The sequence below is a fragment of the Electrona antarctica genome, assembly GCF_951216825.1.
Source record: "Electrona antarctica genome assembly, chromosome: 23".
In the NCBI taxonomy this organism is placed as follows: Eukaryota; Metazoa; Chordata; class Actinopteri; order Myctophiformes; family Myctophidae; genus Electrona; species Electrona antarctica.
In genome coordinates this window covers 1,299,748-1,326,630 of record NC_136804.1, presented here as the reverse complement: position 1 = coordinate 1,326,630, position 26,883 = coordinate 1,299,748, and the positions used below count along the sequence as shown (strand labels likewise).

The 26,883-nt window shown below is 43.3% G+C and overlaps 1 protein-coding gene across 3 annotated transcripts in view; it reads right to left on the bottom strand.

Moving 5' to 3' along the window:
• Positions 1 to 26,566, bottom strand: part of nampt1 (nicotinamide phosphoribosyltransferase 1) — a 52,340-nt gene extending 25,774 nt beyond the window's left edge. For all 3 annotated transcript variants that reach the window (XR_013789012.1, XR_013789013.1, XM_079494674.1), the window contains exons 1-4: positions 26,332 to 26,566; positions 8,252 to 8,411; positions 4,672 to 4,775; positions 2,103 to 2,231 (exon numbers count right to left, since the gene is read on the bottom strand). Coding sequence is in view for 1 of the 3 variants with exons in the window: in XM_079494674.1 (XP_079350800.1) it covers positions 2,103 to 2,231; positions 4,672 to 4,775; positions 8,252 to 8,411; positions 26,332 to 26,400 (462 nt within the window). In the remaining 2 variants the exon portion in view is untranslated. The remainder of the gene's footprint in view (positions 1 to 2,102; positions 2,232 to 4,671; positions 4,776 to 8,251; positions 8,412 to 26,331) is intronic.
• Between the last annotated feature and the right edge of the window lie 317 nt (positions 26,567 to 26,883).

The window sequence follows — 26,883 nt, the reverse complement described above, 5'->3', positions numbered from 1 at the left end:
TAAAAGGTTAAATATTGTGCTTCATTGTGCTGGGTGCAAATCACTCAAGTCGAAGTGTTTTCTTTAACAAATGTGCTACATTTCATGATCTAAATTCACATACGAGTAGCCTATACTAAAGGCACCAATACTTGTTTCAGATGTTCAGTATATGCATGTATGACATTTGAGGAAGATTTTGTGTTGCCAACACATTTTACAAGCAGAAACAGCAGCACAAGATTTTATTTTTTTTAGTTACCGGTATATACACTTTTATATACATTTCTGGCTTGTGACAAAATACTGCAGTATATAGAGCGTCGCAGTCCCGCCCCCTACCAGGGCCCAGGAAATGAAACCCAATGCATTTTTCCTCATAGACATTTCGAAAAGTATTTATTTAAAGACGGTTACGCCGCGGACAAAGCCAACTCGAGTCGTGACAACTCATGACAACACAAACAATATTTTGGACCAAAGAAATAATTAGAAAGAAGAAAAAAACGGCAGGTTACAACACTTTTTTTGTTGTTTTTCTTCTTTGTAATTATTTGTTTGGTCCAAAATATTGTTTGTGTTGTCATGAGTTGTCACGACTCGAGTTGGCTTTGTCCGCGGCGTAACCGTCTTTAAATAAATACTTTAAGAAATGTCTATGGGAAAAATGCATTGGGTTTCATTTCCTGGTCCAGGGTAGGAGGCGGGACTGCGACGCTCTATTGTCTATGCAAAAATGCATTGAATGAATAGTGCCCATGACGTGGGGGAACGAAACTGAACGAAAAGGGACCTGACAATACGGCCTAAAAAAACCCCCAGGTCAGCATACAAGGTTATAATGTTCATCACCAGTGAAAAAAAAACGGATTATCCCAATCCAAGTTTTCTAAGGCTAGTCCAAACAATAGTTAGGAATTAGGATGCATCTACCTAATTACACACACCGTTTAAGCCATTTTGGGCGGGAACCCCTTTTGGTGTTAGCATTATGTTATGCTTTACCTATTGAAAAATAGCAGATCTACAAGCTCGTAGCGCACCACCGAGTGGCGCGCTACGAGTTTGTAGGTCTGCTATTTTTGAGAAAATCGAAGAACGACTGACATAGAAACATAGCTTTTCAGTAAACTGTCAGGATGTAGAAGACATTTTTAGAATCTGATCTCAGGTCAAAATGGGTTAACCACCGTCTGAAACCCTATATATAGTACAGTACTTCATACTATACAGTACGTCATATAGCAAAAACGCTCCATCTACAAGCTTCTAGATTAGTTATTTTTTGAGTGGTGCAACCACTCCTATAGACAGCTATGTGTGTGGGTCCCTGGCGGGGTCTGTCTGTCCAAGCACGAAACTGTAGCGTTAGGTTGGTTTTCACCACCATGTGTCACTGTTGCGCAGCCTAACACACACACACACACACACACACACATATTAACTGTATATACTATATGATGATGATCTCGGGTGTGACAGTACAGAGTACAGTATAGAGGGACCCCCTGCGTACCCCCACACGGTAACTGTAACTTCTCAACCATTTCGGACGCGGGGCGGCTCGCTGGAACCGGGCCGCCCCCCTGGGCGCGTTCCTGTGGGTCTGGAACTTCCCGGGGACCCGCACACGGAGTTGCACCACTCACTTCACACGGGTGTGATTGTCGTCGTATATTTGACTATTTTTGTGAATGTTCATCATTATGACATGCCCAGAATAAGGACACTCTACTACAGGGTTCCCCAATTAAATTTCCTCGAGGGCCATATTTTGACTAGGGAACCAGGCTGGGGGCCGAGTCCGCACGCGCGAAAAATTGGGTTTTTTATTTTTTCATTAATTAATTAAAAAAAATTCTCAAACAGTGGTCCGGGGACCACCAGTGGTCCTTGGGCGGGTGCCCAGTTTGACATGCATAGGCTACTGACCCCCATTTAATGCCATTTATATCTGGGACACTCCCCCAAAACAAAACGAAAAACTTTTTCTTTTTTTTTTATTCTTCCAGGGGCCACAAGAGGGCGCTCCGCGGGCCACAAATGCCTATTGGGGAACCCTGCTCTACTATATAGGGTGCGTATGTAGTGCGTATGTAGACATTATGTAAAACATGCGTTACCTCCACCCAGTTGGTGAGCCAGTAACACTCTGGGTCTGTGCTCTCCACGGTGAACAGAACGTTGCCTCGAGGAATCACACTGCCTTCAGGAACAGCCTTGATCTCGATGGGCAGGTGGCCATTGTATTTCTGAGAAACACACACACATACACAAGTATACAGTTGGGTGCCACCGATATTGTCCCTTATCATTTGACCCATTTAGGCCCGACCTCAAAATTTAAAAAAATCCTTCTAAATCCTCCAGTTTTCTGAAATAAATATTTTCACGATTTTTCAAAAATAGCAGACCTACAAGCTCGTAGCGCGCCACTCGGTGGCACGCTATGAGCTTGTAGATCTGCTATTTTTCAATAGCTAAATTATAACAATGTTTAAAACACCAAAAGGGGTTCCCGCCCCAAAATGGGTTAACTGTCCTTTTGCGCAGATCACGCAAACCTCAGCAAAAAGAAAAGGACAATATCGATGGCCTCCAACTGTACAAATAAATGTACACATTAAGACAAACACGTTTTAGTTTAGGGGTTATTTGCACTAAACACATAAAGCATTAAAACTGACAAGATTCAAAGCCTTTATATATCACATCCGACTCCGCCAGACTGCAACAAGTTGTCTATAACGTGTACGTAGTAAAATATACGAGTAGATAATTAAAGATAAGAAATCAAAGTTATAATGCAGGTCAAGGTACAGTACTTGAAGAAGTGAGTCATACGCTGTTTTAGTGTGGTGCAGGTATTCCGCCAGACCTTATAAGGAGCATTCAGTGATTTGGGTGATTTGGAAAAACCCCCGGCCCGCCCCGCTAACAAGATGTGCACATGCACGCACTACAGTGGGGGGGGGGACACCCAACAGGCCAACAGCACGATCATATCTTGGCGGAAGGCCCCTCTCTCTATCCTGATTGGATGAAGGCTGGGCCACCTAGCCAAAAACGAAACCTACAGTTTTTTTTTTTTACCCCAGGGGTTAACTGGGGACAGAGAGGAACTAGTTATATGGTCAGCACACCCTATAGTAGGGAGGATTTCTTCACTCTGATCGCTCCAAGTGTTCGTTTACAATTCCAGTTCATTCAAGCCCTTTGACTGACCATTTACTGCTCTGCTCTGGTACGGGTGGGCGTGTGCATTAGACGAGCATGGCCGCGATTGCTTTAACCCATTTTGACCTGAGATCAGATTCTAAAAATGTCTTCTACATCCTGACACTTTTCTGAAAAAGCTATGTTTCTGTGTCAGTCGTTCTTCGATTTAAAAAAAATAGCAGACCTACAAGCTCGTAGCGCGCCACTCGGTGGCACGCTATGAGCTTGTAGATCTGCTATTTTTCAATAGCTAAAGCATAACATAATGCTAACACCAAAAGGGGTTAACCCTTTTTGGGCGGGAACCCCTTTTGGTGTTTTAAGCATTATGTTATACTTTAGCTGTTGGAAAAATAGCAGATCTACAAGCTCATAGCGTGGCACCGAGTGCTGCGCTACGAGCTTGTAGGTCTGCTATTTTTGAAAAATCGTTAAAAATGTGGTGCAAGAATGATTATATATTCTTTCAGAGCGAACATTTTTAACTCAAATGTTTGCTTCTGGGAGGTCCCTGGAACTACATATTTTCAGATGGGGGGTCCGCAGCCAAATACAGATCATTCTGGGGGTCCTTGACATGAAATATTGAGCACCACAGACACAGACACATAGGTATTTTATATATTTTTAAATTTCGACGTCAGGCCTAAATGGGTTAATCCATTGAAACGCATCCATGTCACGTTAGCGTTTAACCACATTAACCATTAACCAATTTTGGGTGGGAACCCCTTTTGGTGTTTTAAACATTGTGTTATAATTTAGCTATTGAAAAATAGCAGATCTACAAGCTCATAGCGCGCCACCGAGTGGCGCGCTATGAGCTTGTAGGTCTGCTATTTTTTTTAAATCGTTAAAATGTGCCTCAAATCTTTTCGAAAATGATTTTTTCGACGTCAGGCCTGAATGGGTTAATGGACTTGCCGTCTGGCCTGCGGCACCCTACTTGGTATTCAGGTATTTTCACACACAAAATACCTGAATGAAGCAAGCAGCTTTGCAACATTGTTTTGTTTTCTCATGTCGGAAGCAGACAGCAGTACTACTGTAATGTGTTTATTGAACCATCAGTGAGCACGTTCGTCCAGTCGGAAAAGAAAGTAAACCTTTGATTTTTTTTTGACGTTTGTCTACTCTATGAAATGTTGTCCATATTGTGTAGCCCCTCCCTCTTATACCTACAGTATACCATGGCCTATGGTGGGTGACAAACAGGCAATGTTATAAGATCCCCGTTACCACTAGCCTATGACTGGGAACATGGGTCCCCTGACTTTCTGTTGTCGTCTTTGACCATTTGGTGAATGTGGTCAGATGTGAAGGACTTTGGTTTTATGATCAAAAGCCACTTAGGGAGATCGCAAACTTAATCTAGCCACTAAATTCAACATGAAGGCAATCTAATTGAAGGCTTGCTCTCTGTGTGCGTGTGCGTGCGTGTGTGTGTGTGCGTGTGCGTGTGGTGATTCTGACCTCCAAGATGTAGTTCCAGCCTTTCTCGTTGAAGAGGTCAACCTGAAAGTGTTCTCTGTACACTTCCTTTGCTTCCTGGATCTTTTCTGGAGTAACAACCTTCCCTGGGGGAGAGGAGGAGAGCCAGCGTTACATTAACATAACAACCTTCCCTGGGGGAGAGGAGGAGAGCCAGCGTTACATTAACATAACAACCTTCCCTGGGGGAGAGGAGGAGAGCCAGCGTTACATTAACATAACAACCTTCCCTGGGGGAGAGGAGGAGAGCCAGCGTTACATTAACATAACAACCTTCCCTGGGGGAGAGGAGAGCCAGCGTTAAATAAACAACCTTCCCTGGGGGAGAAGAGGAGAGCCAGCGTTACATTAACAACCTTCCCTGGGGGAGAGGAGGAGAGCCAGCGTTACATTAACAACCTTCCCTGGGGGAGAGGAGGAGAGCCAGCGTTACATTATAGCCATAGTAACAACCTTCCCTGGGGGAGAGCCAGCGTTACATTATAGCCATAGTAACAACCTTCCCTGGGGGAGAGCCAGCGTTACATTATAGCCATAGTAACAACCTTCCCTGGGGGAGAGGAGAGCCAGCGTTACATTATAGCCATAGTAACAACCTTCCCTGGGGGGGAGCCAGCGTTACATTATAGCCATAGTAACAACCTTCCCTGGGGGAGAGGAGGAGAGCCAGCGTAACATTATAGCCATAGTAACAACCTTCCCTGGGGGAGAGGAGGAGAGCCAGCGTAACATTATAGCCATAGTAACAACCTTCCCTGGGGGAGAGGAGGAGAGCCAGCGTTACATTTCTCACACACATTTTAGGAAAGGAGAACTGTGGAGGAAGGAAGTGAGGAGAGGGAAAAGGAGATTAATGGAGGACAGTGGGAGAGAGGTGGGCAGAGAAGACGAAGGGGGTGGGGTGGGGGGGGTAAGGAGGAGATGGAAGAAGGCAAGGCAATTTGCATAGCGCATTTCAACAACAAGGCAATTCAACGTGCTTTACATGAAATCTTAACCCATTTTGACCTGAGATCAGATTCTAAAAATGTCGTCTACATCCTGACAGTTTTCTGAAAAAGCTATGTTTCTATGTCAGTCGTTCTTCGATTTTTCAAAAATAGCAGACCTATAAGCTCATAAGCGCGCCACTCGGTGGCGCGCTATGAGCTTGTAGATCTGCTATTTTTCAATAGCTAAAGCATAGCATAATGCTAACACCAAAGGGGTTCCCGCCCAAAAACATATCTTTAGGAAACACCTATTCAGGACACAGAGCGTGCAATGAGAGAAAGGGTGGAGACAATGTATTGGCAATCAGGGACATGTCACCTATAGAGCGTCGCAGTCCCGCCCCCTTTCAGAACGACGAGGGCACCAGGAAATATTCCCCATTCATTTTCCCCATAGACGTTTCAGAAAGGAATTATTTACAGACCTTAAAAGCCTCGGACAGAGCCAACAGCCGAGTTGACAAATCATGACAATAAACACATATTTGTGGGCCGAACAAATAATTAGAAAGAATTAAAAAAAAAAGTGTTGTAGCCTTTTTTCGTCTAATTATCTGTATATATATTTAACACATGGTCACTCGTAAAATATATATTGAGATCAAGGTTAATTTAGATTTACCCCAATATTGTAGATATTAACTGAGAAATGTATTGTGTTGCCATAACGGATAAGCTTGGTAGCAAGCTGAAAGTAGTCTTTTATGGAATGAACTCTGCTGACACAAGGTGACAATGGTGCTTTAATAGCTTGTTTTGATAGCGAGCAAGCTAACTCCAGCTTAGCTAGCTATCTGGCTAAAGCCATCACAGAATTATTGATTTAAAGTATAGGAAAACTAGTTTGAGTTAGTGGGCTATCAGTGCACCTCTGTGATTTTACTATCGTGTAATATTTATCCTAATTTGATAAATATTTTGTTAAGTTACGCCAGTATTTCATATATGCACACGCCCGTATGCATACATGTATACACGTACAGTATGATACAATCAGATTGAGAAAAGCAGTAAAACAGGGAAAGAAACAAGAACTACAGATATGTTGGTATTAAAGAAGATAGACTGACACCAAACATAAGAAAACCAACATGTAGACAAAGAGAGAGAGAGAGAGAGAGAGAGAGAGAGAGAACACTAATCTAGTGTCCATTAGTTATCAAATTAGTTTAGAAACTAGACTTTGCCCTCACACGTACGCTGACAAGGCATCCCTTGTCCAAACTCAAACAGGAGTCCAGGAACATAAACACATACATACATTACACATGCACGTGAGAATGCACCCACGACACTTTCGGATCACAAATCTTGGCATAATCTTTGAGTTCAGAGGGAGGCTTCGTTCAACATTCAGTGGATCGTTCTACTGATGGTCAAAGGGCAGCTGTCGCTTTGTCCTCTTCGCCTTTCTCTTTTCATCCCTGGCTCTATGTCTCCACGGCACCTCAGCTAAACTCCATGAAATCCGTTTAAGAGAGAAGATGTAGAGACAGAATCCTCTCTCTCTCTCTCTTTCTCTCTCTCCCCCCCTCTCCCTCGCTCTGAAGTAGAAACAATAATGAACATTTATTTTTAGATTTGTTAGAACTCGTTTCAGTTGGCTGTCCAAGTGGACCAAATGTAGACTTCTCCTGGACCAATTGCCTGTGAAAATAAGGAGTAAAGTGTTGCCCCCCCACAAAAACAATAAAAATGTAAAATAATTATTATTATTGGGGAGAGCTCTGGTTAAACTGACTCCGCCAGATGGGGCAGCAGAGAGTACACTGGGTTCCCCCCCTCCTGCTCCCATCTGGGAACTCTCAGGCAGACTTGATGCTCCGGCCACCAAACGGCCTGACCAATCAGCGGCAGCTAGAGGCGGGATCAAGGCATACACAGTGCTGCCTTGATACCGCCTCTAGCTGCCGCTGATTGGCCAGCGGCCAATGTGATATTGTGATATTGTGATGGTGAATATTATATAGGCCGAGCTAAAATATGAAGAAAAAGAACAAATATGAAATAATAATATATAAAACTCTTGAATATCTGACAGTCCACAGACCTAGACAGGCCATTATGACTCTTGGGGTGAAAATTTAAAAAAAAAAAAAATGTTTTTAACTGGTTTGTACTATGAGTAATTGAGTATTCAATGTACGATATTGTGGACATATCATTTAGGTCACTTAGGAGTGATGTGTCACACCTGCAGTGACTGTGGGCACAGCACTAAGGGCCGATTCATACTCCTATTTTACCGCTGTAGTGCCAAAATGATTTCGGCTCGTCAGAAATTTTCAGTAGCACCGAAGAGCCGACTTTAACCCATTCTGGGCGGGAACCCCTTTTGGTGTTAGCATTATGTTATGCTTTAGCTATTGAAAAATAGCAGATCTACAAGCTCATAGCGCGCCACCGAGTGGCGCGCTATGAGCTTGTAGGTCTGCTATTTTTGACTGACATAGAAACATAGCTTTTTCAGACAACTGTCAGGATGTAGAAGACATTTTTAGAATCTGATCTCAGGTCAAAACACTCCTTTAGACGGGGCACACAGTTTGGTTGGTGTAGCAGACCCTTACCTTTGAGGTATTTGTGAAGGATGTACTGCAGACCATAGAAGACGGTTTCGTCGTACTTGACTTTCCTGTTCTTGGAGGTGTCGGCGGTCCTCCTCTCGCGGCACTCAAAGTAGGAGTACACTTTACTTGTGTTGGGAGGGTACTGCTTGTAGTGTGTCACCTAGAGAGGGCGGAACACAAAGTAGGAGTACACTTTACTTGTGTTGGGAGGGTACTGCTTGTAGTGTGTCACCTAGAGAGGGCGGAACACAAAGTAGGAGTACACTTTACTTGTGTTGGGAGGGTACTGCTTGTAGTGTGTCACCTAGAGAGGGGGCGGAACACAAAGTAGGAGTACACTTTACTTGTGTTGGGAGGGTACTGCTTGTAGTGTGTCACCTAGAGAGGGGGCGGAACACAAAGTAGGAGTACACTTTACTTGTGTTGGGAGGGTAATGCTTGTAGTGTGTCACCTAGAGAGGGGGCGGAACACAAAGTGCACACTTTAGCATCGACAAACAAGTAAGAAGCGAACGCAGCTTGTAAATTGCAAAACAACAATTAGAATAAATTACGTAATTTTTTAAGGTTTTTTTTAAGTTCTCTTTTTTTGTGTTTTTTAAGATTTTTTTAAGTTACGTTTTTTTTTAAGTTTTTCCTTTTAAAGTTTTTCCTTTTTAATTTTTTTTAAGTTAATTTTTTTTTAAGTTAAAAGTTTTTTTGTAAGTTACGTTTTTTTTAAGTTTTTCCTTTTAAAGTTTTACCTTTTTAAGTTTTTTTTTGAAGTTAAGTTTTGTGTGTGTGTGTGTGTGTGTGTGTGCGTGCGTGCGTGCGTGTGCGTGCATGTGTGTTTTTGTGTGTGATACAGCTGCGCCCTCTGGTGGTGGGCGGGTGGTGTTACAGCGTGACAGACACACAGACAGACAGACAGACAGACATGATCTGCTGGGTCTCATAGTAAATGCTCACTGCATTCGCAATCACTGCGTTCGCAATAAAGAGGTCTGCACTCTATCCCCTTCAGCAGGGACAGCTGCAGCACAGTGAGCACACGGATGTTTCAGCCACCCTAAGGCCTTCCTCAGTTGATGTGTGTGTAAAATATAGTATAAAGATCGGCATATAATAAACATAATATAACAGGCTGTGTGTTTTCTCTGGACTCAATTCCATTTGACTGCGGTTTGAATGCCTACTATAAACCTTTGTTGTTACACAAGAGTAGATTGTCTACATCAGGGGTGGGCAACTAGTGGCCCGGGGGCCACATGCGGCCCCCCACCTTCACTTAATGTGGCCCCTCAGGTTAACACCATGGAGGCCCGGGGCGGAGATCTCCGTCAAGTTCAAGGTCATGGTCAAGTGCCCAAGCCGGAGATTGATAAATAGGACGGAGATTAATGATATCAAAACCGATCACGTCGCTCTAGAGCCTAGGAGCGCTTGTCGCCCAATCCGATGACGTGTCAAACAGTGACACGTCATCGAAAATGTTCCCTGCCTGTTTAGCTGACGAAAACGAAAATCTTAAAACGATCATAACTTCCGATCTAAATCATCCCGTCTAATTCTGAAAAAAGATCCTGTGTTAGACGGCGCTCCGCGGTCCAGTCGCTAGTTGCTTGTCGATCGACTCTAGAGTGGTGTGGCTATTGTTTAACCTGACTCCGCCAGATGGGGCAGCAGAGAGTACACTGGGTTCCCACCTCCTGCTCCCATCTGGGAACTGAAATTACATGAAAATGTTAATTTTCAGGATTCCAATTCAAAAATAGCAAAAAGATAATTCAAGATTTCAATTAGAATATAGGAAAAATGGCAGATCTACAAGCTCAAAACGCGTCGCGCTGCGACGCGTTTTGAGCTTGTAGATCGGCTATTTTTAGTAAGAGAAATCTATGAAAATCTGGGAACTAAATCGTTACCAAGAAATGTCTTCACCAATGTGTTTCTAAAGGTGTCTAATAACATGTACTAAAAGTTTGAAATTCAACTCCCGTGGGAAATTGAGTTATTAGCATAATATGTGATATATACCCATAACATCCTATATAAGGCAAAAAAGTCCAAATTTCATAATTCTTTAAGTAGCATGTGACATATGAAACTAGGGGGTTTTCATGATTCTGAATCCATTCCAAGCATTAGTTTTGCACAAAAAACACTCCTTGGGAGGAAAACGGCCTCACAAACGTGATGAGGTCAGCCCATTTGGTCAAGTCGATATGGCCTAATTTAGCCCAAAGAGTGTTTTTTGTGCAAAACTAATGCTTGGAATGGATTCAGAATCATGAAAACCCCCTAGTTTCATATGTCATATGCTACTTAAAGAATGATGAAATTTGGACTTTTTTGCCTTATATAGGATGTTAAGGGTATATATCACATATTATGCTAATAACTCAATTTCCCACAGGAGTTGAATTTCAAACTTTTAGTATATGTTATTAGACACCTTTAGAAACACATTGGTGAAGAAATATCTTGGTAACGATTTAGTTCCCAGATTGGTCAATTACCTGATAAAATTCCCTTACTACCCTATAGGGAGTGAGTGTGGAAATATAATGGCCCTCTCCATCGTCAAAGTTGCCCACCCCTGGTCTACACGTATCCTCAAGGAAGTTGAGATATGGTTTGCCATTTGCCCTTTTCTCATTTACAAAAGGCCAAGCATTGACCACTTTAATGGAGAGGAGATTGCTCAGACATGTATTGAGAAATCTGTGACTATTACGTTTGCACTTTGTACACAATTCTCTGTCACAAAGCCCTTCTGTCCGTTACAAGGCAGGAAATAAAGACTTTGTTCACTTACAACAGGGGTTCTCAACCCGTGGGTCGCAACCCCTCGGGGGGTCTCCAAATTATTTTGGGGGGTCCCCAAAATATTTAAAAAAAAAAAATATATATATGTTTTTAAATTTTTATTTTCACGATTTTTCAAAAATAGCAGACCTACAAGTTCATAGCGCGCCACTCGGTGGCGCGCTATGAACTTGTAGATCTGCTATTTTTCAATAGCTAAATTATAACAATGCTTAAAACACCAAAAGGGGTTCCCGCTCAAAATGGTTTAAGGTTATTGTAGCAGTCAATTTATATTGGGGGTCGGGAGGGGGCGGGGCGGGGGTCCCGAGACATTGCCAAAGCATTTCCGGGGGTCCCCGGCCAAAAACGTTGAGAACCCCTGACTTACAAGGACAGTTTAAATTTCACACACGGGGAGTCTCAAAAACATACTGGAAAAGTCTAAGAACCTGACAACGGGGACATCAATCATTCAGTGATACAATTAACACATTCATTCCAGCTGTGGTTTCACAGTCCAATGAGGTGCACTTACTGCACTTTGCATGTTTAATCATACTAAACCGAGGCTCGGTGACAAGTTCTCAAAATACGTTTTACACAAGCTTTTTGTGTCTGTATCCAATAGAGCTCACGCTCCTTGTTCTTGACAATGAGGTTATATCTTCCCTTCTTCTCTGGAGTCCTGCCTCATCAAAGCAGACCAGAGGTAGAAAACTGTCGTTCCCTGATGTCATCGCTAGAGACACATGCATCAGTAAGCAGGAACTGGGGATGGCAAAATGAAGGACCGGAAAGTCTGGCGTGGCATTGTGAAATCCATGATCTCGACCGTGGTCGAAAAATGATGTTCTTTTTGAGTGGTCTGTCTGTCTGTCTGTCTGTCCGTATGTCTGTTTAGGGCAGGGGTTCTCAACGTTTTTGGCCGGGGACCCCCGGAAATGCTTTGGCAATGTCTCGGGACCCCCGCCCCGCCCCCTCCCGACCCCCAATATAAATTGACTGCCACAATAACCTTAAACCATTTTGGGCGGGAACCCCTTTTGGTGTTTTAAGCATTGTTATAATTTAGCTATTGAAAAATAGCAGATCTACAAGCTCATAGCGCGCCACCGAGTGGCGCGCTACAAGCTTGTAGGTCTGCTATTTTTGAAAAATCGTGAAAATAAAATTTATTTTTTGGGAAAATAATTTGGGGACCCCCTAAAGTAATTTGGCGACCCCCCGAGGGGTCGCGACCCACGGGTTGAGAACCCCTGGTTTAGGGTACCAACAGGTGACAAAGGGGCGCTGTTGATCTTCACACTGTGAATGGTGCATTATGAGATAGCAGTACAGTACAGACTAGAGTACATAGTCCGAGCCGATAGTCCGACAACCAATAGACTGACATGCCAATGTGCTAAGAGTCCGACAACCAATAGCACGGCATGCCAATGTAATAAGAGTTTGACAGCCAATAGTCCGGCATCCAAATAGTCCCACATGCCAATAGTCCAACATTAGGCATGTAACGATATATCGTATATCGATATATTGATATTAATCCTGACGATATGAATCAATTTAATAAAATAAAATAAATCGATTTTCAAAAAATAAATAAATATATATATATATATATTTATTTTTAGGGGGGCTAGTGAATTATGGTGTATGTGATGTGAAATGTGAGCTTTCCATCATATTCAAGTGCTTTTGGAGAGAAATGAGACTGAGTCACTTTCAGTAGAGTACTGTAGAGTACTGTAGCTGTGTGTGTCTGTGCCCAGGTGATGATGGTCGTTGATGCTCATCAATACATCAAGGAACCTCTGGCATGCCTGAACTTAGGTCAGTAGACCGATACAGCAGCATCTCGATCGATTCACCTATCATCCGGAATATTTTATCGATACAGTATATTGCCATATCGATTAATTGAATGCACCACTAGTGCTCCTATTCTTTTTCAGGAGCTCCTTCATTCTGAAATTGGTGGCACCAGACACTACCAAGTAAAAAAGTTAATTTGGAGAGAGAGAGAGAGAGAGAGAGAGAGAGAGAGAGAAAATAGGGGACACGGTGGGAAGGACTTGGTGGGATCGGTCACAAGGTCATCGAGGGTGAGTGACATTCCAAAAGCAACACCAGGTCCATCACTGTGTGTGTGTGTGTGTGTGTGTGTGTGTGTGTGTGTGTGTGTGTGTGTGTGTGTGTGTGTGTGTGTGTGTGTGTGTTCCTGGTTAGTTCTTCACCCGAAATCAGCTGACTGATGGCGTCACAGTGGTTACTGTGATACAACAGATTGAGATTCCTCTATCAACCTAAGGCGACATGTCCAGACCTGCCCTGCCCTGCCCTGCACGCACGGGCACACACACACACACACACACACCAGATGGCCACATGCAAACACTAGCAAAGCGGGCATGACTGCACACAATAAAATAATGGACACACACTCACAGACAGAGATTGAACAAACACACATTAACCACACAGGGTTGATTGTAGCCGTCCACCAACCAATTAAACAAACTGCAGGGATTTCCATAGCGACCTGTGGGTCATTTGAGGATTCAGCTGTGCAACCACAGCAGCAATTGTCCCCATAAAACTCAAATTGCCCCCGAAGATAAAACAATTATATATCCCAAAATTTCCACTGAAATCATACTCTGGTTTACCTGTTCAGATTAAGAACGTACGGTAATTTAAACGGTCATGGAAAATTTCAGCATTTAAAACAAATCATTGTCTTCACCAGGCCGAAGGCATGGGGAGAGAGTACGTGTGTGTGTGTGTCACTTTTCTCTGAATTAAAAATCATACCCGTGTAAACTGAGTGGTACAACTCTGTGTGGGGGTCCCCGGAACTTCCAGACCCACAGGAACGCGCCCAGGGTGCCGGCCCGCTTCCAGCTAGCCGTCCCGTGTACGAAACGGTCAAGAAATGACAGAGTTACCGTGTGGGGGTCCCCGGAACAGGAACATCCCCAGTAACGCGCCCAGGGGGCCGGGCCTCTTTCCGGCGAGCTGCACCGCGTCCGAAACGGTTAAGAAATGACAGAGTTACCGCGTGGGGGTCCCTCTACTGTACTGCAACACCCAAAATCACGAAATGGCTGCTAAAAACTCTGCTTCCCATCATGCAGCTGTGCAGTGTGAAGCTCAACAGCGACACGTGGCTGCTAAAACTCAGCTTCCCATCATGCACCTGTGCACTGTCACCTGTTACTCTACTCTAAATAAACAGACAGACCCATTGCTGTTCCTTGGAGTGGCTGCACCACTCAAAAAGAGTGGTCTCCCAGAATGCCACATTTGAGAGAACTACTTTGCCTCACCTAGTTACTGCACCGACCACATCATCACTCCACTGTACAAACAAATTATTTTTGACATGGTTTGTACAACAAAATACAACGTGGAAGTCCTAAGTAATATGTCCTAAGTGTTAAAACTCAACTGACATGTTATTAGGGCTAATTTATGACTTGTGTCACAGAGTGAAAAAAAACGGGGAAAAAAACAGATTTTCGACTTAAGAACAAAGCATGGTACTGTGACGCAGTGTAAATTAGGTTTTAGGCTGTGTTTGAGGGCAAGACCAAATCTCTCACACACACACACATACACACATACCCATCCCACACACACACATTCTCAAGGAGAGAAGGAAGGAACTCTTAGGAAACAAGTGGTATAACCGCCTGTGAAACTGATACGTTTATCTTAAACCACTGCTCTCATAAGGGCACGAGAGATATGCATTGAACTGCACGACCAAACCTTGTATAGATATTCATTGTAGACTCAAGACTGTACATCCACTGTTGAAAGTCTATTCACAGACTGTACACTACAGATATTGATTCATTCATATATTCCCTGCTGTTGGACTGTAAATTCACTCAGATACTATAGTGTAAACTGAACCGCATATTGACACTGTAACAGGCTATTCATTCTTATATTCATTATTGATAGTCTGTACATACAACATATATATAATTATTAATAGACTGTCATTTGCTCAGAGACCCAGTGCAGATGTCTAGTAGTGTCAGATTCTAAGTCTAAGCTAATTTTGATTATCCCGATAACATTGTTAATTGCAAATATTTTGGACACAATAATCGTGACATGAATTTTTAATATCGTCCCAACCCGTTTGGTATGCGTTCATAAATAGAGCCAGTCGGACTTGGGGTCCAGAGGTAAATGTCATGCTACAGTTGGAGGCCATCGATATTGTCCTTTTCTTTTTGCTGAGGTTTGCGTGATCTGCGCAAAACCCCTTTTGGTGTTTTAAACATTACGTTATAATTTAGCTATTGAAAAATAGCAGACCTACAAGCTCGTAGCGCGCCACTCGGTGGCGCGCTACGAGCTTGTAGGTCTGCTATTTTTGAAAAATCGCGAAAATATTTATTTCAGAAAACTGGAGGATTTAGAAGGATTTTTTTTAAACTTTGAGGTCAGGCCTAAATGGGTCAAATGATAAGGGACAATATCGGTGGCACCCGACTGTACTTAGTTTCACTAACCCCCTCAATCCAGTGTCCATCCCTCAGAGCTTTCAACTCAAAATAGAGCCCCCCCCACACACCCGCACAGTACACATTTAATACAGTCATGTTGCCACAACAGATACACAGTAGTACACACACACTGGCATTTATTTAACACGCGAGAATACACGCGCGTAAACATTTACTGTAATTACAGAGGGTGGGTCAACAACGCAGGCACACAGCTGTACATGTTTAAGCAGTATTTTCTTACAGCACACGCACACACCCTCCCCCCCCCCCCAACGGTTGTGTTTTGTAAGGCAGACAATGACTTAGGGATGGGTCCGATTTGTCGACAAATCGATTATCGTTAACGGGACCCGAAATCGATTATGAAAAGTAATAATCGATAATCGGGGGAAAGAAAAGTTTTTTTTTTTTTTTTTTTTTTTTTAAATGGAAATCTGTTGGAAAGGCAATACTGTCATCCAAACAGGACAGGGCTATAGGCCTACCAAAGTGTGCCTGGGATGTGTCTGTGTAGCTGCATGAGGAGTGTGAGTCATTGAGTGTGAGTGGAGATTGATTCCAATCAAGATACATGTTTGGAGGATTTAGCAGGTGTTGGGAATTCAGGCCTAGGCTGGGGTTGCTATGGTGATCAATTGGCTCAACACTTTTTGTTTTTATAAAAAAAAATATATATATATATATATATATATTTTTTTTTGTGTGGGGGGGGGGCTTATCGATTTGTCGATAATTGATTAATATTGAATTATGCTAATCGATTTTCATTTTTGACACATTTACACATCCCTACTGTATGCACAATCACACCCTCGACGTGCCATCCTCTCAATAAATTCGGACCAAATTCGGTGGTTCTTTTGCGTTTAGTTTAAAAAAGCAGGTGGCTTGCGCACATCCAGTTCCTGGCTGGTGCTGGACTAAGGTAAATACAGTGAAGAGAAGAAAGTAGTCCGCACACAGGCTTGCTCCAATGGTGTTTTATTTTATTCACAAGTTTTAAGACTGAACGGCCTTCATCAGGTGTTTAGAACACCGATTCTACATGAGGGGGTCCCCAACTAAACGACTGAGAGTTAGGAATCAAACCCTTAAAGCGTCTGTAACTCAGAGAGCGCACAAAATATGGAACCCAGGGGACTTCCGGTATGACACCAAAGAGAGCAGCAGCATAGAACACCAGCTCCCAGCAAGGTCTACTTTATTTCCCCTAAAAACCAACTATATACCGAAAAATAAACACAAAAATGGAAGGGGGAGACAAAAGAAAGACTAAAAGTGATAAAACAACCACCAGATCAGAAAAGAAAGGTAGACAAACAACGGAGAAGAGTTGCGACGGCAACGTGGACCCAGAGCTAAACGCACCAGGGCGAAACGCCATGGCGTGCCTACAAGCAAGCATGGAGGCGATACGCGCTGATATAAAAGCCATGAGGACCGAAGTTAGGAAGGAGTTGGAGGGCTTTAAAGAATCTCTTTTCGAGCAAATGCGCAAAGACATGGCAGACCTCAAGAAAGAATTCAACAACAAACTGACTAGGCTTGTCACCGACTTACAATGCACCGTGGACAACGCGGAACAGACAGAGCGGCGGGTGGAGAGCGTCGAGAAGTGGAGCTCAGACGCCAAACAAATGATGAGTTCACTACTACAAGACCACGAGAGACTGCAAGAGAAGGTACTGAATTTAGAAACAAGGTCTCGACGCCAAAACCTACGTTTATACAACGTTGCAGAAAACAGCGAGGGGAATGACATGATGGGGTTCATTAATAACTTCATTAAAACTGAATTAGCACTAGACATTGACCTGGGCATACAGCGCTGCCACCGATCTCTCGTTCCCAAGCCACCACCGACCGCCACCCCTCGTTCAATCATCATGTGCTTTCTGGAGGACAAGACCAAAGAGCTGGTACGCAATACAGCATGGAAGAAAAAAACTGTCCTACTGAATGGCAAAAGAGCTTATTTTGATAATGACTACCCTCAAGAAATACAGAAGAAGAGAGCCGCGTATGCCCCGATCCGCCTGCTCCTAAAAAAAAAAGGACTCGCCTTCCATACCCCCCCCTTGACAAAACTACGTGTGTTTTACGATGGGGCCGGTCGCCCCACGGGAACCAGCACCACTTACAACAGCATGGAGGAAGCAAGAGAGGATTTGAAGAAGAGGGGGATCATGAGCACCGAGGAAGAGGAAAACCTTCGACCCACCACCACCTCCACCCCTACAACTACCACCGCAGATAACCTGGCGAAGCTGAGGAAAACATCTTGGGGGAAGAGGACACCACATGACCGAGACGCACTGCGAAGGGCAACACAGAGGCTCCAGGAATTCCGCCGCACCGCAACCCCCCCTCCACTAACCCCCCCGCCACCAGATGACGACATCACCATAACTCATAACGCTGATTGATCTACGACGGAGAAGTACATGGGAAGTATTGGGAGATATCTTTGAATTCAGAATGAGACATAAGACATGGAAAATGTTCACCTCTCTTTGCTTTTATATTTTATTTCCCCCTTTTTACAATACTACCTTTGTTTGGACATACGTGACTGAATACTAAATACCTGTCTGATAGGTTGTTTTATACTCAGATATTCGATGTTAGCACAGACCTGTTGTCTGGGAGACCAAGCTGGGGCTCAACAGATGTCATATCACTGTACACTAGTTTCCTGTTTTCTAACAGTTAGTTAGTGTTGGAAGGGCCTCCTGGTACCCAGGAGATTACCTTTCCACTCATGAGGTATTGCTTTATGAAAGAAACCTCGAGCTGGAAGTCCTGTCTTTGTTTATATGTTTCTTTATTTCTTGATTTAAAGCTTTATATTAATGTATATAATGATGAGAAGTTAAGGCCACCTTGGGTTCACAATGACAATATTTGTACGACATAGGATAGCACAGATTATAATGAGACGATAATTAGACTTAATGTTAACGAGCTACAGAACCCAATTAAGATAAGTAAATTGATAGTTGATAGTGAAAACCAATAATTAAAAATCATACAAATACTGGTTAAAACGGATAATATACACGGAAATAGATATCTGATGAATGACCATTGGATGTATGTGTGAGAAAGGAAAATAGGTGAGACTAAACTTGTATGAACATTTGTCATTGCTGTAATGTTAGTTAAGGCTATTATTGGTACTATCTTCTTGTCACATATTAAGGTCTGGTTATATTCATAAAAATATTAATGGTAATGAATCAACAGAATATCAATGTGCGAAAAACAGACTTTGCTAAAGCGAATGATCGGTTTGAAAACACTGGAAAAGATTGACACCATCTTAGCATAGGACCTCAATCTATTTGGACTGGATGACTCGTTGCATTCTGAATGTTAACAATTGAAATGTAACAATTATATTGTACTGTGATGCCCGAGAGAACTTGCTTGTTCACAAAAACGGAAAAGAATAAAAAATAAAGTTTAAAAAAAAAATATATATGGAACCCAGTGGACCCGTTCATTTTGTACATGTCTGAGAGTTAAATGAACACTGGAGGATTTAAGAGTCAAGGTTGAGGTTCCAGAGACAAAAATAATTTCATGTCAAATGGGGACAGGGGAGCCTAGAAATAAAAAAAGGCTGAGAATCACTTTAGGGCATCTAGGTGTACTCCTCTCCTGCACTGCGCTCAAGTCAATGCCAGTGTGTGGATATGCACAGTTATGTTAACCATGCGAGTACTGTACTGTACTCAGACTGTGACGCGTGTGTGCGTACAATGCAAGGCCGGGTATTGCCAGCAACCTCATGAGCGACACGTATCACGATATGTATCGCGATACGCATTTATTTTGAATAATGAACACATTGTCCTCCTACTAAATTGACTTTTGCAGAGTCCTAGACCTAGATAAAAAAAAAGAAGAAAGGCATGAAGTTCAAATAAAAATAATAATAATAATAATGTTTTGACTTTTGATGGATCAATGCAAAAGATGTAATCATATATATTGTAACTGTCGGGCAGAAACCAATGCTGATGTTAAAGCCGTGTCACACAAAGCATGTCTTGCCGTGCCGATATGGTACGATACGATAATCGGGCAGGAATTATACGATACAGATTATTGCCGTATCGATTAATTGAACCCACCCCTAGTACAATCAATGTGTGTTTTCAGCATGGAAAGAGCTTTCCTGATGACCTCCATTTGATTACATTTTGCCTCAATTTAGCCTCAATATTTTGTTAATGTTGGATAAAATTTCATCCACAATTCCATGCTGTATTGATGTTGGTACCATTAGGAGACAAAATAACAATTCTTGACTTCTACATTGTTGTGTAGACTTCTTGTAAATTAAAGGTATATTCAGTGATTTCACTTAATTCAAATATCACTTATTTTTTCTTATTTTTTGGATAATCCTCCCTACTATAAAGTGTGCTGACCATATAAGGAGTTCCTACCTGTCCCCAGTGAGCCCCTGGGGTCAAAAAACCCTAGTTTCGGTTTGGGCTTTGGGTGGCAAAGCCTTCATCCAATCAGGATGAGGGGCCTTCCTCCAATCATGATCGAGTGGGGCGGGCATTGGTGCACGTGCTGTTGGTCTGTTGTACTTCCCCCACTGTAGAGCGTGTGCATGTGCACATCTTGTTACCGGGTGGACCGGATTTTTTTCCAAATCACTGAATGCTCCTTTAAGTAATGCCAATGTTTAACAATAATGCAACTCTTGAGGGTATAAAATGAAACCGAATGGACCCGTGAGGGTCCATTCGGTTTAATTTTACACTCTCAAGAGTTACAAAAATCTTTAATAAGGGTGCATTTGGTTACCGACTTTCCATAATTTAACTGGGGACCACCTGGAACTAACCTGACTCCGCCAGATGGGGCAGCATGGAGTACACTGGGTTCCCCCCTCCTGCTCCCATCTGGGAACTCTCAGGCAGACTTGATGCCCGGCCACAAAACGGCCTGGCCAATCAGCAGCAGCTAGAAGCTAGAAGCTGCTGCTAGAAGCTGCTGCTGATTGGCCAGGTCGTTTTTGTGGCCGGGCATCAAGTCTGCCTGAGAGTTCCCAGATGGGAGCAGGAGGGGGGAACCCAGTGTACTCTCTGCTGCCCCATCTGGCGGAGTCAGGTTAACCTGGAACCCCCTCACGGACCACTGGTTGAGAACCACTGAGCGAGACAATAGTAGAAGCATCAGACAAAAGACACATCTGAAAACACCATAGACTCAATGACTCGGGACACGCTGACACAATAACAAGATAGTGATGTCAGATCAAAGATGGCAGCGACACTCAATCGAGCTTAACAAGTCAGGTTACATCAATTAATAACCAAATTCCATCTGGTTGACTTGACTGGCCAAGATGGTAAATTTAAGTTGCCTGAATAACTACAAATCCAGGCGGCCTGACTCATGAACCGACTGACTCACTGAATACTTCCTTAACTGACTGATTGTTTGGGTACATTCCAACTGCAGAGTAGACTGACTGACCCAACTAAACAACTGACAGTGTGACAATCTGTCTGGCAGGGGAGAGGTGAGACGAGGAGAGATAAGATGATAAGAAACCGGCAAGTATAATCACCTTACCCTAGTTTAACAAAACAAAACAAAAAACTCACCTGGGAAAGACACTATTCATGAAATTGAATGAGCGTCAACACACTTTTTGTGACTCCACCCTCATTTAGTGTGAGATACACAGCATCAAATTGACAAAGCACATTCTTCAACAGTCACCTGAAAGTTGCCCTGTAAAACCAGAAAGTGAGTGCTTTTGGGGGAAGTGCCTTGCTCGAGGAAGGACACTTAGACAATAGACAAGTCATTTTAATGCTCTTCCTATTCTATTAATACACTGTGTGTGACTGTTGAAAAAATGACACTGGGCTGGTTGGTAAACCAAGCATACTTATAACACAACTAGGGCAGTATTATGCGTGTCTTAAGTACCAGGTCTTATGACTTAACTTAAGACCTGGAGGCGTGGTCAATGCTGTTTGGCCACTCAGAATAGCCAAATGGCATTGATCACGCCTCCAGGTCTTAAGTTAAGTCATAAGACCTGGTACTTAAGACACGCATAATACTGCCCCTAGACTCTAAAACCCCCTGTTAGCAGCTCCTTGAGGCCATGCCGATTCTTAGACCCAACTGGATTTTGAGATAGATTTTGTCAATGTGGTATCTTTGGCCAAGGGGTGGCACTAGAGGAAAAGGCCATATTAGGGTCACCAGAATCAGAACTAATGAATTAACCCATTTTGGGCGGGAACCCCTTTTGGTGTTTCAAGCATTCCGTTATACTTTAGCTATTGAAAAATAGCAGATCTACAAGGTCATAGCGCGCCACCGAGTGGCGGGCTATGAACTTGTAGGTCTGCTATTTTTGAAAAATTGTAAAAATGCGGCACAAATCATTGAATATGTATATATTCTTTCAGAGCGAACGTTTTTTTTATTTCGACGTCAAGCCTAAATGGGTTAAGACCTTGCAGTGCATTTACAGTAAATGTTCTCACCAAGTCTCATATTAGATTTATATCTTATATCAAAACTTTGGCGTTACAGTCGAGGAAAGGCCACGGGATGTATCGAAATCAGTAGTGTTCATCCTCTATGGAAATTCCATGCCAATCCAGCCAGTAGTCTTCAATCAAAATATGTTGTTTGGGACCAACTTCATCACTTACATGTGCCAAGACTGCCAACAAGCCTGACAAGCACCCAGATTACCGATTCAAAACTCCAGTACTGAAGGAACCATTCTGCTGCTACTATTCTAAATATGCCATGTCACCTCTAGTCCTGGAACGCAGATGGTACCCCCAGGTCAAAGCTGCACCCCGATTAGAGACCTACAATTAGGAAGTGTAGTGTTCTGGGTCCACACAATGGAAGATGAGACCCATTTAGACCCGAGGACGATTCTACAAAATGCTTTCTATGACAGTGGTTCCAAATTATTTCATGTCAAGGACCCCAGAAATGTTATGAAATGGCTGCCGACCCCATCTGAAAATATGTTGTTCCAGGTGACCTCCCAGAAGCAAGGCTTTGAGTTAAAAACGTTCGCTCTGAAAGAATATATATTATATTCAAAGATTTGCACCACATTTTCAGGATTTCTGAAAATAGCAGACCTACAAGCTCGTAGCGCGGCACTCAGTGCCACGCTATGAGCTTGTAGATCTGCTATTTTTCAATAGCTAAAGTATAACGTAATGCTTAAACACCAAAAGGGGTTTCCGTTCAGTTCAACCGAACTTATCTATGGTTTCTCAAACACAGATTCGGGTACCCAGCCAAGATAGGTCATTTGTTTTTGTCTCTACCAGCCGAAGGCATGGGGAGAGTATGTTTTGCACTCTGTCCGTCCGTGTGTGTGTCCGTCCGTCCGTCTGTGTATGTGTACAGCTCATCTCCGGCACCGTTAACCCGGTCGATGCCAAACTTTGCACACACACACTCCCTGGATGTCAAAGACAAACCTCTGGCCCAACTTTTCCAGAACGGCCTGTTATAGCACCACCATGAGGCAGATTTTCACATTTCTACCTATAACTGCACTGCACCGATCTGCGTGAAATGTTGCACGCACACTCCCTAGAGGCCAAGGAAATACCTTTGACCTGCATTTTTCACATCCTACTTTTATAGCGCCACCAGGAGGCCGACTTTTGTAAAACATTTTTTGATGTTACTCCGCCAGATTCTGTCCAAAAATCCTGCAAATTGTTACACAGTACTATCTCTATAGTCATGTGCTCAAGACGGATCTGTCTGATATCTCATATTCCATCCTAATTGGCTAACATTGGCTTTCAAAGTTTGCTGGATTGGCCCGTTTTGAACAAAAAGCCTCAAATCATGAACGCAGCGTGCAATTACGTGAAATTTGTCAGGCACATTCCTGCTAGGCTGAGGAATATATATAAGCGCCACCAACAGGTTGATTTCTGGAAGAAAATGTCTCAAATCATCCAATCGCCATCAAGAAGAAATGGCACCCTTTTCACATTGGCCTATTATAGCGCCACCAGGAGGCCACACAATAACCTGACCTGGCCTGGTGGAGACCCCAAGGGGCACTTTTTCTAGTTTAGTTTTATCTCCATCTCAGGGAGATACAGCCTGGGAATGAACTGCAGTGGAACGTTTCTAATGTGGCTACATGTTGTCTTGTCCAGCCTACTAGAACTTAACTTTCAACATTTACTGTACTCTCCGTAGACACATTCTGGAGTGTACCTGCACAAGCTAGGACAGGGCTATAAGCTTATCAGCAGGGTTCTCATGCTGGAAGCCACTATAAATGAATGTTACTCAATCCTTTGGTCTGGACGCTTATTTCAGAATTACAGAATGCAATTTACCTTTTGATCCCTTATTCACTTGCTTTTCCTATCTATCTCATGCACACAATATTCTTGTCTCATATACACACACCCTCTGTCAGTCTATAACTATACTATGCAGTTTCTCGATGCACAGGCACAAACTCATACTATTTCTCACATCGAGTGAGGCACCTGTCACAGACCCAGACCCAACACTCTGCCTGCTCCCATTTCATTATCACACGGACACATGGAAACAAGACCGTGTTTGATTGTACTCTGTTGCCGTTTGCATTTCTGTCTAATAAAGTATTTACACATGTGTAGTTTGCGCACGCACACACACACACACACACACACACACACACAGCACACACACACACACACACACACACACACACACACACACACACACACACACACACACAGTGTAAAGAAAGTAAAACGAGATGGTTATCTGTGGTCATTGACCTCTATAATGGACTCCCTTTCATTTTCATTTCTGTAGAACTCTTTATCTTTCTATGGCCTGTCATCCAACCCACCGCCCCACCATCCCTCTGACACACGGATTATACATGGCACAAATCTACAAAGACTCAGGACAAATCAACTGAAATGTCCAATAGCCATTGATCATTCAAACAGACTCGGCATGCAAAACAGTCAAACATGTCGGCCCCGTTGATGCCAAGAGTCTTCTCTGGCTCTCTTTCAAGCAGTGCTCTTGCACTCTCCCTCTCTAATTTCAAATCGATTGATGAAATGAAGAAACTCAGGCACACACACACGCACACACACACAAAATGAATGAATATTTGGATGTAGGCTGTCACTACTGCCAGTGCTTAATATATCAACATTTCGTACTCTCAAATAAAGATAACACAGTGGGGTGAAATTATGACACATGGGACACAGGGAGTGTAGTCCTCCAGGAGGAGTAGTCCTCCTGGTGGGGGCTCCTCACTGGCAGGTGAGTCAGTAGGATACAACAGCAGTGAGTAGTGACATTTATTTCACAGAACACTACATTTGACAATACTGCCATGCACTTGACTTCCAGTGTGCGCGTTTATCTCTATAGCAGTTATTTACAGCTAGGTAGAGTAGTGGGGCGAGATGGAAAAGGGGCGAGCGGACCGGTTACCTTGACTGACGAGTTGCTCAAAATATTTCTCTTGTTGCACAAGTGCTTTGACTTTGTGACAAAGACAAAACAACAACAACACACATTATGTGGGTGGTCAACTGGTCATGTGACTGACGGGACACGCACTCACGCAGCCGCAGCACGTGGATCTCTTGATTGCTGCTTGGTTTGATAGGGAGGAGGACATTTCCACAGAAGTGAAACTAAACCCAGTTAATTCCTTCAAAGTTTCACTTTTCATTTTCTGGGAATGGAACAATTCCCTGAGTCTTAATTTGCCAGTCTAACTACAGCTCACACAAACCAAACTGTATTATTGTAGTCTCTCTCACGCGAGAGATGCATGGTCCCAATTTAACACCATATACCCAAATACCCAGCACCTATGATTGAAGCCCAGCACTTGTTAGCTTGTATGCTAATGCTAAGATCAACACCAAGCCGCCTTTCTAATGACAAGAGTCTACACCCCATCTCCTGAAGTGACACCATGTGATTGGCTAGTCGGTTGTCTCGGAGACAGCACTGTCCAAATTTGACACGCAAATAGAATGTCAAATTGGCAAACGTAAAGGTGGTAGTAGTAGTATTTTGTTCTAGTAGTAATAGTAGGCTATTACTATACTATATATCCGCCAGTTACCTAGTCCCTTTTGGAACCCTCGGTTACCTTTTCCTATATTTTGGACGCAGAACAGGTAACCGAGGGTCCCGAAAGGGGCTACCATGCAGTTACCTGACAACCAGCCAGCCAATCACAGCGCGACGGTCCAAACGGGCCATGGGATCATCCTCAACCAGCATCTACCTCGATATTTTATATCAAGCCACCACTTGCCGTGTGTCCTGTGTGCTCCCTGCTGCTGCTAGCCTGTTGGCTAAAATAGCTAGCTTACATAGCATCACTGCACTAGCGAAGCCGGCCGGGGTGACTGATTTATTTTTGGCTATCACACCTAACTGGCTGCACATTCCCACCCACCATCCTGGATCCAGTCAAAATATAACAATGGATGATGCTTGTGCTTTGTGACCATGGTACCCTAGTTACCATCTCCCCCCCGCCCCCCTCTCTCTCTCCTCCACAATATTCGGCCTATAATGTGAACAGGGGGGAGACGAGCCTCCCTCAGCGGGCAGCGTGATGATGGCCTCCGGTAGTGCCGCCGATGATGAAATAAAACCACCTCCTTCCTTCATGTTATTCATGTCCGCGGTCCATTGTGTGATAATAACTGTCTCAGCTGCTGGGCTTACCTTGTAGGAATCGGTAGCCAGCAGTATGTTGAACTCGACGTCTCTGTGCTCCATCTCTCCCCGCTCCATGGTTCAGTGTGCTCGGGCAGCTGTCAGTATTGTGTCGCCTGTGTGTGTGTGTGTGTGTGTGGAGGGGGCTCTCCTCTCAGCCAACCTGGTAGCAGCAGCACGGTGACGGTGGTGTCGCCCTGTGGGTGTCGCTGGGGGAACGACCAAGAGCATACAGACGGACAGGAGGAGCGGAGCCGACGGGGGAGAGAGCATAGAGAGGGGGGCGGGACTCCATGTAGGGTACGTCACTCACGCACGTGCACGCACGTACGCGGCCTCGCGTGACCACGACCACTACTACACTACACTACAGTACTCAAGAGTCAAGACAACTATTATCTACCATTAACTATTGTATATAACTATAGTATATTGTATAAGTTATATATATATATATATATATATATATATATATATAACTATATACAATATATATATATATATATATATATATATATATATATATATATATATATATATATATATATATATATATATATA